The sequence below is a fragment of the Dendrobates tinctorius genome, unplaced genomic scaffold (assembly GCF_039654945.1).
Source record: "Dendrobates tinctorius isolate UK_male_01 unplaced genomic scaffold, ASM3965494v1 ptg000229l, whole genome shotgun sequence".
In the NCBI taxonomy this organism is placed as follows: domain Eukaryota; kingdom Metazoa; phylum Chordata; class Amphibia; order Anura; family Dendrobatidae; genus Dendrobates; species Dendrobates tinctorius.
Window position 1 is genome coordinate 4134361 of NW_027361896.1, and position 16444 is coordinate 4150804.

Sequence of the window (16444 nt, forward strand, 5' to 3'; positions counted from 1 at the left end):
GTAGTGGGGCTGATTACCAAGCACCTGAGCTGGATGATGATGACTGGGTGACGGGAATTTCTGACTGGATATAAGGCAGCCAACGCCCTTCTGCCTTGCTGGTGATCTCTCTGAGGGATTCTAGGAGACCAGTCTGATTCCTGCTCCTCAAAAGCTAAGTTCTCTGCTCTGCTTTTTGCATTTGTGTTTCCTTGTTTTTCTGGATTTCTGCCATTCCCTGCTGGGGTGTGCTGAATTCCTTTTTGCTCTGTCTTCAGAAAATACCTGAGTACTGATATAGTCTTTTTGAAGCCTAGCGTCTTCAGGGCTTTTTTCCCTATCAGCTGTTGGCTCTTTTGATAGGGTTTTGGTCGATTACAGACAGCAGCTTTTCTATCCTGTCCTTTGTAGTTAGCTTGGGGCCCATCGTTTGCTCAGCCTATCTTTCTATCTGTGTGAGTGTTTTTTTCATCTTGCTTCACCGTCATTATATGTTGGGGGCTGCCTATTGCTTTGGGGTCTGCTCTGGGGAAGTTTAGATTTCCCTTTCTGTCTTTAGGCTATGTAGTTCTCCGGCTGTGATCGAGGGGTCTAGGGCACCGTAGGAACCCCCCACGGCTACTGCTAGTTGTTGTGGATAGGTTCAGGGGTCTGTAATCCGATAGCAGCCAACTTCTCTGGTTTTCTGGACTTAGCTAGTATTTCTGTTTTTGCCTCCTACGGTGACTCATTCATAACACTTTCCTGTTTTATACAATTCAACCACCTTTTCCTGTAGATCCATTGACAATTGTTTTGCTTTCCCAATGACTCACAATCCAGAAACGTCAGTGGCTGCATGAAAGATGCAAGAGTCTGTCTGGATCCTAGAAACTCACGCAGCTTTTATGCACACACACACTGATTACAAGCAAACAGGTCACAGGTGAGGATGTTACCTTTAGTAGCGATCCAAACCGATTTGTATCAACTTCTGTGTATGTTATCAGGCCAAAATCACTAGGGTATGTGAACTTTTCATCAGGGTCATTTGGATATTTGGGTTGTCATTATGATTTAAAAAGGGAAAACACAACAGTTTGATAATAAATGGCTTCACCCAACCACTAACTATGAGTGGAGTAAAAGTTTTGGTGTTATCATTCATATTCTCTGAAAAAAGGCCAAGAAAGCACAACTGTATGTCTCCCCCATCCTGGTATATGCTACAGTATAATCCTGGGCCCCATTCTGGTATATGGTGCCACCATCCTTGTATATAGCCCCTCTCCATCCTGGTGTATGCCCCCCACTATGGTATATGGTCTCTCCATCCAGGTGTATGCCCTCCAACATAGTATATGATCCCCACCATGGTAAATTGCCCCCTTCATCCTGGTATATGGCCCCTCCATCCTGGTATTTGTGCCCCACCATGGTATATGACCCTCAAAATGGTATATGGCCCCTCTATCCAGGTATATACCTCCCACCATGCTATATGGCTCCACCATCCTGGTGTATGCCCCCCACCATGGTATATGTTCTCTCCATCCTGCTATATGCCCCCCAACATAGTATATGATCCCCACCATAGTATATTGCCCCCCTCCATCCTAGTATATGGCCCCTCTATCCTGGTATATGTCTCATCCATCCATTCAATGTATAGAAAAAAAAACAAAAACAAAAAAACAATAATCACTTGTACTTACTTTCCCTGCACTCCATCGCAGCGCTGCATCCACTATATTAGTCTGTTTAGTACACAGCAGATGAATAGTCTCCCTGCTGTGTCCTGAACAGGTTGGTTCTCAGTGATCTCAACATGGAGTGTTATACTAATAGACTGTAACCATTGCTCCCCATTGCCGTAAATATTCACCGGTGACCTGACCTCCCAGGTACTTTGTCTCCCTGGCTACTCAGTGCTCCTGTCACCACACACACTATGCAGTGTGCGTGATAACAGAGGGAAAATGTAGCCCACATCAAACGCCATAGGCTACAACAAATTGGCCACAATCCCCTCCCACAGCTATGACCTGAAGAGCCCAGAGGGCATGCCCAGGTCACAGCTAGAGGCAAGAGGAGCGGCCCCAATACAAGAGATGCAATCAGCTTCCGACTGCAGGCTCTTATTCCCATGGTTGCCGTAACTGAGGTGTGCAAATGTCGAGCTTAGGTACTTACACCCCCTCCAAGTGAAAATGGCAACCCCCAGTGGCTTAAGTAAAATATAATAAATAAAAAAACTGTTAAAGTTGTGCATTTAATATTAATTTAACATTAAATATAATTGATTATATAATCAATAATTATAATACAAAATTTAAAATTGCAGCAACTTCCCTTTAATATCATTCATACTGGTCCTAAACCTATAAATAGGGGGAATTTATACTACTAATTATGGTTGCATACGATTTGAATCATATTTATATATGATATCTATGTATATTGTCCCTACCTTATGGTATTGAGTTTCCACATGGAACTTAAGAGTTTAATTATTAAATAACTACATTTAATATGTAACAGGGATACCACATTTATTCTTTTTACAAATCTTCTCTTTTTATCTGTTTTTTAAATAATTGTACTAATAAAGATTTACAACTTTTTAGCCCCTTAGGGTACCATTACACTTAGCGATGCACCAGCGATCCCGACAACGATATGGATCGCTGGTGCATCGCTAAGTGGTCGCTAGTGAGCTGCCACACAGGCAGATCTCACCAGCGACATAGCAGGGGTCGGGGGTCGCTACTTACCTGTCAGACGCGGCGATCCAGACGTCCTCCGCCCACCTCCCCGCGTCGCTCGTTGGCGCCACAGGAAGCCCAGCAGGAAGTGCCCGACGAGAAATGATCCAGGACCTTCTCACGCGATCAGCGATGAGCAGCGGGGGAGCCAGTTGGAGGTAAGTATCACATGTAGCGATTTCGCTAGCAATATCACTATAACGTCACAAAATCGGTGATGTTACAGCGATATCGCTATGTGTAACGGGGGCTTTAATGACTGGGCAAAATTTTTTCAATCTGACCAGTGTGCTGATAACTCTAGAACGCTTCAATATATCTCAAGTTGTTTGGGACGAGTTTGTGAGTACAAATTTATGACGAACTTTGACACTCTCAGTGCTGGAATGAATGTGTCGCATGGATTTATGTCTTTTTACATCAATTAAGGAATTTCCTTTTAAAACCTTGCGGGGCAACACAGAACTAGACCCCAATCAGAGGACCATAAAACATCCAGACTCCTTATCTATGAACTGGTCCAATGTTTATATTTATGTTTCTCCCTCTCCCATATTGATAGTTCTGCTTCACGTCACTTGTCTTATCTATTGCATTTTTTCTAGGCTGTATTGTGCATAAATATGTGACTTCAGATTTTGTATTAGTCCAGCCTGATGAAGAGACCTGAGTAGTCTCGAAAGCTTGCAATGTCTTACCATCTTTTCAGTTAGCCATTAAAAGGTATCAACTACTGAGGACTCTCAATCCTGAATATTTTTCTATCCACTGGCTAACACGGTACAAAGATATACATCTTTCCTGTATCAATATATCTCATTGACTTTTAGACTGTTTTTTTTTGGGACACATTGTAATTTATGACATTATGATAATGGTAAATTTATGTTGATATTTTCTGTGTTTATTTATAAAAATATCACAAATTTTACAAAAACTTAAAAAAATTAGCAATTTTCAAACCTTGAATGTTTAATGTTTATCTCTTTAACCCAGATAGCATTTCCCTCATGTCTGCTTTACATCAGCACCATTTGTAAAATGTTGTTTTATTCTGTTCGCATTTTAGAAGGTTTGAAAATGTAGCAGTCAGTTTTCATTTTTTCCAAGTAAATTTACAAAAGAAATTTTTTAGGGACCTATTAAGTTTTGAAGTGACTTTGGGGGTCTTATATATTGGAAACCCCCCCAAAAGTGATACCAATTTAAAATTGCTCCCTTTATTGTATTCAAAATTGCTTTCAAGTAGTTTATTAACCCTTCGAGTGCTTGTCAGGAATTAATGCAAAGTGGCATAACAGCAAAGGAAGAAATTTATTTTTGACATCAAAATGTTAATAATGTCTGAACAGGACACTATAGCAAACAACAGGACCACACAATCAAGATCTCAGACTGCCGATGGGGTTAAAGAAGGAGCCCTATATACATGCTGTAGTCATTGACAACAGCATTTATGGGCTTAAACAACTATAGTCGGTACCAATACAAATTTTGTCAGCTACAGTGTACAGATGACAGCTACACGATTGTCACCCTTCAAGGGGTTGCTAGTCTATTATAACTCAGGTCAGTAAAAAGACGTATTGGTGGTCACTAAGGGGGTTAGATATATTGCTGGGGGTTCACTCCCTTGTTTGTCTTTTATGCTTCTACAAGATTTGTGACTGTAACAACCCTATCAGGTGAGCATACCTACAATATTTTATCCACTTAATCACTGCCAATGTGTCTTTTTACTGACTTGAGATTTAAAAGACTAGCATCCCCATACAGGTGACAATCCAGCAGCTACAAACTGCAAACTGTAGCTGACAACTTGCTGCATCAGTCACGATCAGTGTTGTCACGGTCCATATCTGTTTAACCTCTTAGATCCTGCTGTCAATAGTGACTACATCATATAAATGATTAACGGAGTGTGAGATCATGATTGTGTAGCCCTGATGTTTGCCATGGCAGTTCACAACCAAATAATAGCTTTACAGTCTGCCGGCTGTAGTAACCTGTTCAGAAGTTACGGACATTTAGGTGGTAAAAATTCACTTTTTCATTCCTGTCATGTCACTTTGCATTAATTCCTGAAAGTCACCTGAAGGGTTAATAAACTAACGGACAGCAGTTTTCAATATGTTAGGGGGTGCTGTTTTTAAAATGGTATCACTTTTGGGGGGTTTCCAATACATAGCACCCCCAAAGTCACTTCAAACCTGGATAGGTACCTTGTCTGCAAGATATGTTTTCTGTTGCAATGTGCTAAAAAATCCTCCATTTTGTAAGAAGCTGCCTGCCAGTGTCTCAGTTACATTGCACACTGCAGCAGCTTCCCTTCCCCCTTAGGTGTTATAAATCAACTTCCTGCCACACCATTTGGCTTCTCTCAGCCTCAGCTGAAAGAGAAAGAAGTGCGGGAAAAACTCTTTGTTTGAAATCAGGTTAGAAGTAAACCTTTAAGAGCCTGCCCTGCGAAAACCGTACCAAGTAGAGATATGAAAATCATATTTTTGTAACCTGAGCGGTCCCAGCTTCGATACCGCGTATCTTTCGAAGTTCTACCCTGTCCAGAACATGAGATATGATTTGTTCCCAAATGGACGGTCATATCGCATAGATGTTTGATGTTTTCTAGATGGGCTCATTACGCTGGGAAACATGATACCACTGATGAGTCCATACCAGCTTCTCCCATAAAGTTATAGCTAATCTAAGTTTTGTAGCCAAAACATAACTTGGATGAGAGAGGTGGGATCAACCCAGAATGCACTTCTCCGTGATGTCACATAGGAAAGTCTATAAGGCATTCCCTGGCAAAACCAGCGCAGAAGAGCTCCAATCCTTGTGCTGAGCAGAACACCAGATGAGTGGAGACGTGCAGCTCCGCCTCCACCCCCCTTAAAGCCACATGGGATGCCTAACAACAATTGACTAAATGTGAGTGTACCTTCTTCTTTCATCCACTTTGCTTTACACTTGTCTAATGTACCTATTTTATGTCTCAATTTTATAGCAACTTTTATCTGTAATCACTGCCCTACTTTTTCGGGGAATAAATGATATAATTATTTAGATCTGTCTCCATGCTCTAAGACTCGAACTATACGCCTTTGATAGATAATCGCTACTAATTCAAGGGGTTTGCCACGGACCCTCTTAATTTAACACTGTGAATTAAGTAACCGTGACTGGTGGCAGCGCGTTGTGTACGGCTATTGCGGCTTGCTGGCAGTACAGAAGGGTCTTATATTGCTGAATAAGGGGCTGCAGCCACAGCATTGATAATTCCCTTACTGCAGAAGCCAGATTGCCGGTTCACAACAGGCAGTCCGTCCGGCGACTAATTATCCTAGGTGCAGTTCCCTGACTGACCTGAGGGTAAGGGGGGCGCCGGAGAGCTGCGAGTTCCAAAGTGGAACTGAGAAAGTGGGATATACATAAATCCCCGCAGTACTTGGAAGATTGATAGCAGTGGTGGGGCATCCAAATTAAACTCCCCCTGCGGCAAATTGTAGAGCGAGAGTAGCTTGGTGGATATTTTTGTCACATGGTGCCAGTGGTGGGATAACTAAGATAAGCCCCAACTGTGCCTGTGATAGCCGTGTGCCGGCATTGTGTCTCGTCCCTCCGTCCGCTGATACACCCGTGTCAGTGGTGGGACTGTGACATAGTGGTGACACAGGGTCCGCTGTCCGTCGCGTTTTGGTGGCAGCGGGACCCCCGTTAGTCGCCTCCGTAAGTGGCGAACGGCGGTGGGCTGTTCGTCACATATTGGGCGGCATGGTGGCTCAGTGGTTAGCGCTGCAGCCTTGCAGCGCTGGGGTCCTGGGTTCGAATCCCACCAAGGACAACATCTGCAAGGAGTTTGTATGTTCTCCCCGTGTTTGCGTGGGTTTCCTCTGGGTACTCCGGTTTCCTCCCACATTCTAAAGACATACTGATAGGGAATTTAGATTGTGAGCCCCATCGGGGACAGTGATGATCATGTGTGCAAACTGTAAAGCGCTGCAGAATATGTTAGCGCTGTATAAAAATAAAGATTATTATTATTAAAAAAAATAATTTTGTAAATTTCCTTGGGAAAATGAAAAAATGACTGATACATTTTTAAACCTCCTAAAATGCTAACAAAATAAAATAACATTTTACAAATGGTGCTGATTTAAAGCAGACATGAGGGAAATGTTATTTATTAATGTTTTGCTATGGGATGACTATCTGGGTTAAAGGGATACAGGTAAATATGAAGACGGTCATAGAGGAGCACCAACCGTGAGTGGTTAGGGCATTACAATGCAGCTCCAGCCGGGTGCCTCAGATGAGGAAAGGTAGTTAAGGAGCTAAGTAGAACCCGGTCAGCAGGAGCGCAAAGACAGGTGATAAATTATTGGAAATTCTTCTTTATATTGCATGATCCACAACATGTTTCGACAGATGATTCTGTCTTCCTCTGGTGGGTTAAAGGGATAATCATTCAAAGTTTGAAAATTGCTGTTTTCTTTACATTTTTGTCAAATTTGCTTTTTTTTATAAACACAAAACATATTGATCTAAATTTACTATTATCATAAAGTACCATGTGTTCCAAAAAAACAGTCTCCAAATCAATGGAATATGTTGAAGTGTTTCAGAGTTACTAACACGTAAAGTGATACTGGTCAGATTTAAAAAATTTGGCCCGTTCACTAAGGGGTTAAACCGCTTGGTGATCAGGTAAGACCCTATTCGTGCTTTTTATCTCTTCAATTTTACTATTGATTTATCTCACTATTACAAAGCATATGAGCCACATCCACTGCTATGTTTGCCGCACCAGAACAGATTGATTTTATGATGAGCCAACTTGTTGACTATTTTGCCTGGACGTCCTCCTCTTGGCTTTTGAAAGTATGGACTGACTTCACTGTGTATTCTTCCAACTATCATGGTGCTCACATGATGCAGTTTGGCAATATTGTTGGCCAAGAGACTGCTATCGATGAGCTGGATGATATGATTTCTCTTTGCTTGGGAAATCTTCTTCATGGCTGCACCTTGATTCAAAAAAGGGACATTTCGCTTGGGAATCAACCTATAACGAGCTATTAGCGAATGTGAAAACAGGTTGTATTTTGTAGTACTTCATAGTATACAGGAAGAAAAAGATTTTTCCACGACCAAGAACAAACTAATAATGCAGAGACATGACAAGAATCTGCATAACTAATCATATGCTAAATTGTTGAAAGTCAAACTTGTGTATGAGATACCCTGACGAGAAATGATTGTCTAAAAAATGATGGTAGTCTCACGTTCTAAACAGTAGTGTATGGTGAGAAACGGAGCCTGAAAGTCAAAAGTTCAAAATATTGTTAACCTTTTGCTTGTCAGTGTAATAATTGCTTCATCTGTAAATTTATAGTACATTTATATTATGTTTTTTTAAGTTTGAGGTTACAAGGAAGACTATTCTTGCATGGGAACCTTCCAGTATCTGCTCCTACAAAATTATATTTAATATACACAGGGCCAAGTTGAATATTATGCAAAACTTCCCCTTTTTTCATTGCACTTGGGAAACAAAGAAGTATGTAAGTAAAATAAATATTAATATGGACATACAGTTATAGCTTGCATAAAAAAATCATCCCTGTATGCCTCATATCAGATGTCTTGTTGTTGAGAAATCATCTTTTATCACTTACTATAAATGACATCTTCTATCAGGAGGGCACTGATCTGCATGGGAATCCGCTTCCAGAACTTATTTTATATGAAGGGGGAGTTACCAGTGTGAGACAAGTAATTAACACAGAGCAGAAGAACTGAAATTTGTCTTCTTGCAAACACATTATTTTTTTATTCTTTCTCAGCTCTGCTGTATTACAACAATATTGCAACACTGTCTGCCTGTGAGGTGGAAGCTCCAGCTGAGAAGAACCTGCAGATGTGTCAGTTATTATCAAACACAACTCTATGATGATATCAGAGGAACAGAGAGCGACCATTACACATCACGCTGGTAACTCCCTCTGCATGTAAAGAAAACCTCTCGAGGCAGAGTAATCTTCCAGGCAGCGTCTTCCCCATAGCCTGGAAGAAGTCATCTATATAAAGTGATAAAAATAGATTTTTTACTTACGGTAAAATCTGTTTTTCGTAGTCTTCATTGGGAGACACAGAACCATGGGATAGTCTGATGCCACATAGAGGCTGACACTTATTTCAATTAAATAAAACTGGCTCCTCCCCAGCAGACTATACTCTGAAACCAGTCTTCTTCAGTTTTGTGAGAAAAGAAAATAAGGCAAGAAGAAACATAACTGTACGACCAACCAGGCAAACAAGGGAGAGAGTTGTGTCCCCCAATGAAGACTATGAAAAACTTATTTTACTTTAAGTAAAAATATCATTTTTTTCGTGTTTGTCTTATTGGGGGACGTGGAACAATTGGATGTACTAAGGCTGTCCCTGGGGTGGGATAGTATTAAATGTTATACCTTTCCCTAACAACTTAAGCAGAAGTCTGGGCTACTGCCACCACCTGCAGTATATTCCCACCAAGGTTTGTATCTGTAAGTGCAAAAGTGAGCACCCTTTAAAACTTAGAAAAAGTATGCAGATGCCCAAGAAGCTGCTTTACAGAGCTGCAAAACCAATGCCTGATGACAATCCACCCAGGAAGCTTATACCGCCCGCATGCAGTGCACCCTAATCCTAAATGGGGCCACCCTGGCCTTAGTCTTATAAGCCTGGACAATAGCAGACTTGATCCAGCGGGCAATGGTCGCTTTAGAAGCAGCTTGACCCATACGAGGTCCTGCAGTATAACAAACAAGGAATGAGAATGACTAAATGAGACAGTTGACAATAAATAAAATCCTACAGCTCTAATAATGTCCAAGCTGTGCAGAGCCATCTTCCTAGGATGAGATGGTGCTGGACACAAGGAAAATCAATATCTTCATTAAGGTGAAAGCTCAAAACCACCTTTGGGAGAAAAGATGGAAGTGGCCTCAACACTATCTATCCTGATGAAGACTAAGATAAGGGATGCGCGACAAGAAAGAGCCATAGGATTTTTACAAGATGAAAATGATGAAATGGTAAGACAGGATGTTGAGAAGGCCGAACTTTTAAATTCCTATTTTGCATCTGTTTTCTCTCAGAAAGGAAATATACCATCAACTGTTCTTCACTTTCCTATTAAGGGAATAAAAGAATCCAGGATATCTATAAACAGAAAGATAGTGATGAAACACTTAGCTAACCTAAATGAATTCAAGTCTCCAAGTCCAGATGAATTACATCCCAGAGTACTGAAGGAGATAGCAGAAGAAATTTTTGAACCCCTCTCCATAATCTTTGAAAATTCTTGGAGAACAGGAGAAATCCCAGAAGACAGGAGAAGAGCAAATGTTGTTCCTATCTTCAAAAAGGGGAAGAAAGTGAACCCAGGCAACTATAGGCTGATCAGTCTGACTTCTATACCAGGAAAGATCTTTGAACAAATTATTAAACAACATGTATGTAAGTACCTGTACAAGAATGAAATGATTAAACAGAGTCAGCATGGGTTTGTAACTAATAAGTCATGTCAGACTAACTTAATTTTCTTCTATGACAGAATCACTGATTGGGTGAATCAGGGAAATGCTGTAGATATAGTATATCTTGACTTCAGCAAAGCATTTGACAAAGTATCTCACACAATCCTTATTGAAAAAATGCCTAAGTATGGAATGGACAAGGTAACTGTTAGGTGGATTCATAACTGGCTTAGTGATCGAACCCAAAGAGTGGTCGTAAATGGCTGCACATCCAGTTGGAAGAATGTCTCAAGTGGGGTACCACAGGGCTCTGTCCTGGGCCCTGTATTGTTCAACATCTTTATCAACGATTTAGATGAAGGAATTTTGGGTAAACTGATTAAATTTGCTGATGACACAAAGCTAGGAGGGAAAGCTAATACTAGAGAAGAGAGAGAGAGAGGTTTCAGAAAGATATAAATAAACTGGAGCAGTGGGCAGCAACTAACAGAGTGGTATTTTAACAGGGAAAAATGCAAAGTACTACATCTGGGCAATAAAAATGAGTAAAGCGTATAAAGAATGGGAGGAATAAGGCTAAGCAACAGCACATGTGAAAAAGACTTGGGTATACTAATAGACCACAGATTGAATGAGTCAACAGTGTGATGCAGCAGCAAAAAAGGCAAATGCAATTCTAGTATGTATTAACAGAAGCATACAGTCTAGATCACGTGAAGTCATTATTGCCCTCTACTCCTCATTGGTCAGACCTCATCTGGAATACTGTGTCCAGTTTTGGGCGCCACATTTTAAAAAAGACATCAACAAACTGGAGCAAGTTCAGAAAAGAGCGACCAGAGTGGTGACCGGTCTGCAAACCCTGTCTTATGAGGAAAGGTTGCAGGATTTGGGAATGTTTAGCTTGCATAAGAGAAGACTGAGAGGAGAAATAATAGCTGTCTACAAATATTTCAAGGGCTGTCACATTGTAGAAGGATCATCTTTATTCTCATTTGCACAAGGAAAGACTAGAAGCAATGGGATGAAACCGAATAGGAGGAGATAGATTAGATATTAGAAAACACTTTTTGACAGTTAGAGTGATTAATGAGTGGAACAGACTGCTACAAGAGGTGGTGAGTTCTCCTTCAAGAGAAGTCTTCAAACAGAGGCTGGACAGACATCTGTCTGTGATGATTTAGCGAATTCTGCTTTGAGCAGGGAGTTGGACCAGATGGCCCAGGAGGTCCCTTCCAATTCTACGATTCTATGATTCTACAAGCGCCGAGACCCTCAAAATAGAAGTAATGGCTATAAAGAAAGCTACCATATAAGAAAGAAAAAGCACAGAGATCACTATGATTGGCTCAAAAGGTGGAGACTGAAGAGCCTCCAACACAAGATTCAGGTCCCGGAGTCCAAAGGGGCCCAATAGGGTGGCCTGACATGTGATTTCCCCTGGAGAAAAGTCTTAACCTATAGGGTAAAGATGCTAAATCCCTCTGAAATAGAAAAGCCAGGGAGGACAAGTGACTCTTCAAGGAGTGAAGTGCCAGCCTTGCTTCCAATCTGGACTGTAAGGAGGAGAGCAGCACTGGCAATGATAAAACGATAGGTGAAGTACTGGTAGACTCACACCAGCGAAATAAAAGTCCTCCAAGTGCGATGATAGACTCTCGCATGAGGATGGCTTCCAAGCTCTAATCAAAGCTTAAATGACTGATTCAGACAGGCATTCTGTCATCAAAATTGCAGCTTCAACAGCTACACTGTCAAATTGAGAACCCGTAAGTTCGGATGGAAAAACGGACCCTGGGACCAAAGGTCCAGACAGTTTGGAAGAGCCCATGGGACATCCACCAGGAGATTGATCACATTTGAATACCAGGCCTTTCGAGGCCAATCTGAAGCAATGAGAATGACTGGAATCCTTTTGCCCTGATCTTTTTGAGAAGTCTGGGTAGAAGCAGTACAGCTGGAAAGAGATCAAGCAAAGTGAATTGGGACCAAAAGATTAACAGAGCAACTGCGATCTCCTAGAGGTCACGGGACCTTGTCACAACCCACACTATTTCAAAGTGCCACCACTGAATAACGGAAGAGGAAGGAACCAGGTGCACTGAGACTCTACCGCCGATAGGATGCAAGCCTAGCCGACCCTGATAGGCCGGGAGGAACACGGCCTCCGATTGGCTGGAAACATCCATCCCAGTGAATGGCCTAAACCTCCAGCCCGCAAAATGGTCGAGCGCTCCCATGGACAAGCCACACGCCAGGGCTGCACCCTTGCTAGCTACTGCAATCCAGACACTGCTACTGCAATGGCCCAGTCTAACTCTGACTTACTAAGGCTGAGAGACCAGCTGGACGAGTAGGACCCCCAGAAGCAGCACCTATCCCCTGCGCAGCTTCTGGTAATCATCTCTCTAAGCCATAGAGTAGGGAGAGAGGGGTAGAAACACTTACCTGTTCTGACGCTCCAGATCCCCTTATCGTCTGCTCTATGCACATGGCTATGTGGGGCGGTGGCAAGAGCTAGTTGGCTTACGGACTTCCGCCTGAGTACCTGCATCAACTATGTCAAGGTGCATTGGTCTTGCCACACCCAAGTGAGAAGATACGGACTGAACAATTACAGCCTGTACTCTCCGACAATACGTGGGTGAAAAAGAGTGCTCAATTACACTATGTTACCCTGAGAAATAAATCTGAAAAACTAAAAACTAAGTGGTTAACACCTAACCTAAGACAAGTCTGAGATAGACCTTGCCTCCAACTGACACTACACTAAACTGAGAAAGTCTGACTGCAGGAGGTCTTCTGGAGAGGAGCCAGTTTTATTTAATTGCAATAATAGTGTCAGCCTCTAGGTGGCATCAGACTATCCCACGGTTCTGTGACCATTAATATGACGAAAAACAAAAGATTATTTCTCAAGAACAAGGCATCTGATATGCCGCATACAGGCAAGACTATTTTCAGAAGTCTATAAACGGTATGTCTGTTTTACCGTATATACTCGCGTATAAGCCGAGATTTTCAGCCCATTCTTTTGGGTTGAAAGTCCCCCTCTCGGCTTATACGCGAGTCATATACACCAGGGGGTTGGCGGGGGATGGGGAGCAGGAGTGTCATATCATACTGACCCCCCGGTGTGGTCTCTGCAGCCTCCCCGCTTTTCCCATGGTCTCAGGGGCTTGACTTCAGCGGTCACGTGGTACTGCTCATTAAAGACATGAATATGCACTTATTCATGACTTTAATGACCGGTATCATGTGACCACTGAAGGCAGGCGCCGGAGACCGTGGGAGAACAGGGATGCAGGGATGCGCCAGGGTGGGTAAGTATGAGCATTATTCACCTGTCCCCGTTCCCACGCTGCTCATCGCTGTCCTCCGCGTCCTCTCTCAGTGATATTCAGGTCAGATGGCGCGGTGACATAGTTAGTGCGCGCCGCGCCCTCTGCTGCCTGAACATCACTGACAGACGACACGGCAAACAGCGGCGAGCAGCGTGGGGACGGCGAATATCTCAGGTGCTGGGTCTTGAGCCAGCAGCGACACAGGCACCTAGCCCCCAGCGACGGACAGGTGAGTATGTCTCATTTTTTTTTATTTGCGGCAGCAGCGGCAGCAAATGGGGATTATTCTATGGAGCATCTTATGCAGGCATAATCTATGGAGCATCTTATGGAGGCCTATTCTGTGGAGCATATTATGGGGGCATAAACTATGGAACATCTTATGGGGGCATATTCTATGGATCATCTCATGGGGGCCTATTCTATGGAGCATCTTATGGGGGCCTATTCTATGTAGTATCTTATGGGGGCCTATTCTATGTAGCATCTTATGGGGCCTATTCTATGGAGCATCTTATGGGGCCTATTCTATGGAGTATCTAATGGGAGCATATTCTATGGAACATCTTATGGGGCCATCATGAACTGTATGAAGCATTATATGGGGCTCCTGATTCAATTTGGGTATTCAAAAAAATTTAACCTACTGATGCCTCAATTAATTTTACTTTTATTGGCATCTACTTTTATTTTTGAAATTTACTAGTAGCTGCTGCACTCTCCACCCTAGGCTTATACACGAGCCAATAAGTTTTCCCTGTTTTTTGGGGCAAAATTAGGGGGGTCGGCTTATACACAAGTATATACGGTAATAATTTAGATACAGTAGGTCAAATGTGACATATTCCTTTTAAAATGGAGATTGAATTTCATAAATGTGTTAAATTGCAGTTTAGATTTTATAAATATATAAATATATTCTAATTATGGTAAATTCAATGCTGTAAGGTGTGGAAGATATCAGTTGCCATAAAACATAATACAGTTGACAATGTAGTACATTTTAACAAAAATATACAGTGGGTAAGGAAAGTATTCAGACCCCTTTAAATTTTTCACTCTTTGCTTCATTGGAGGCATTTGGTAAATTCAAAAAAGTTCATTTTTTTTCTCATTAATGTTTACTCTGCACCCCATCTTGACTGAAAAAAACAGAAATGTAGAATTTTTTTCAAATTTATTAAAAAGAAAAACAAAAATATCGTATGGTCATAAGTTTTCAGCCCCTTTGCTCAGACACTCATATTTAAGTTACATGCTGTCTATTTCTTTGTGATCCTCCTTGAGATGGTTATACTCCTTCATTGGAGTCCAGTTTTTGACACCTGTGTATATAAGACCTCACAGCTCACAGTACATGTCAGACCAAATGAGAATCATGAGGTCAAATGAACTGGCCAAGGAGCTCAGAGACAGAATTGTGGCAAGGTACAGATCTGGCCAAGGTTACAAAAGAATTTCTGCAGTACTGTACTCAAGGTTCCTAAGAGCACAGTGGTCTACATAATCCTTAAACGGAAGAAGTGTGGGACCACCAGAAGTCTTCCTAGACCTGGCTGTCCAGCCAAACTGAGCAATTGTGGGAGAAGAGCCTTGGTGAGAAAGGTAAAGTAAAACCCCAATATCTCTATGGCTCAGCTCCAGAGATGCAGTAGGGAGATGAGAGAAAGGTCCACAAAGTCAACTATTACTGCAGACCTCCACCAGTCAGGCCTTTATCGCAGAGTGACCCAATGGAAGCCTCTCCTCAGTGCAAGACATATGAAAGCCCGCTTAGAGTTTGCTAAAAACACATGAAGGACTCCCAGACTATAAGAAATAAGATTCTCTGGTCTGATGAGATGAAGATAGAACTTTTTGGTGATAATTCTAAGCAGTATGTGTGGATAAAACCAGGCATTGCTCATCAACTTCCCAATACAATCCCAACAGTGAAACATGGTGGTGGCAGCATCATGCTATGGGGGCGTTTTTCAGCTGCAGGGACAGGATGACTGTTTGCCATTGAAGGAAACATGAATTCGGCCAAATACAGAGATATCTTGGATGAAAACCTCTTCCAGAGTGCTTTGGACTTCAGACTTGGCCGAAGGTTCAACTTCCAACAAGACAATGACCATAAGTACACAGCTAAAATAACAACTCTATGACCATTCTTGACTTGCCCAGCTAGAGGCCTGACCTAAACCCAATTGAGCATCTCTGGAGAGACCTGAAAATGGCTGTCCACCAACGTTCACATCCAACCTGATGGAGCTGGAGAGGATCTGCAAGGAACAACGGCAGAGGATCCCAAAATCCAGGTGTGAAAAACTTGTGCTATCATTCCCAAGAAGACTCGTGGCTGTACTAGCTCAAAAGGGTGCTTTTACTCAATACTGAGCAAAGGGTCTGAATACTTATGACCATGTGAAATTTCAGTTTTTCTTTTTGAATAAATTTTCAAAGATTTCTACATTTGCTTTTTTCAGTCAAGATGAGGTGCAGAGTGTGCATTAACAAGAAAAAAATGAACTTTTTGAATTTACCAAATGGCTGCAATGAAACAAAGCGTGAAAAAATTTAAAGGGGTCTGAATACTTACTTTCCGTACCCACTGTATACACGTAACAAATACATTTGTCTTTCCCATGCATACAATGCATATAATCAACAAATATGAAGATTAATTAATGATAAAAATTACCCAGGTGACAAAGCAATGTCCTACATCTTCTGGAAGTTGTTCATATTTTTCAAGCTCCTTAAGAAATACACTGTAATAACAAAAACACATTACATCAGCTTTAGGTTAAATCACAATACATTGTAAAACATTTCTTTCCCACTGACTAAACATATTACATTAGAGATT

General features: G+C 41.8%; 1 protein-coding gene across 1 annotated transcript in view; it reads right to left on the minus strand.

Moving 5' to 3' along the window:
• The window catches only part of TRIO (trio Rho guanine nucleotide exchange factor), a 2342529-nt gene that overhangs the window by 1151019 nt on the left and 1175066 nt on the right, over positions 1-16444 (minus strand). The window contains 1 exon segment of the mRNA XM_073555735.1: positions 16277-16346. Coding sequence (XP_073411836.1) covers positions 16277-16346 — 70 coding nt within the window.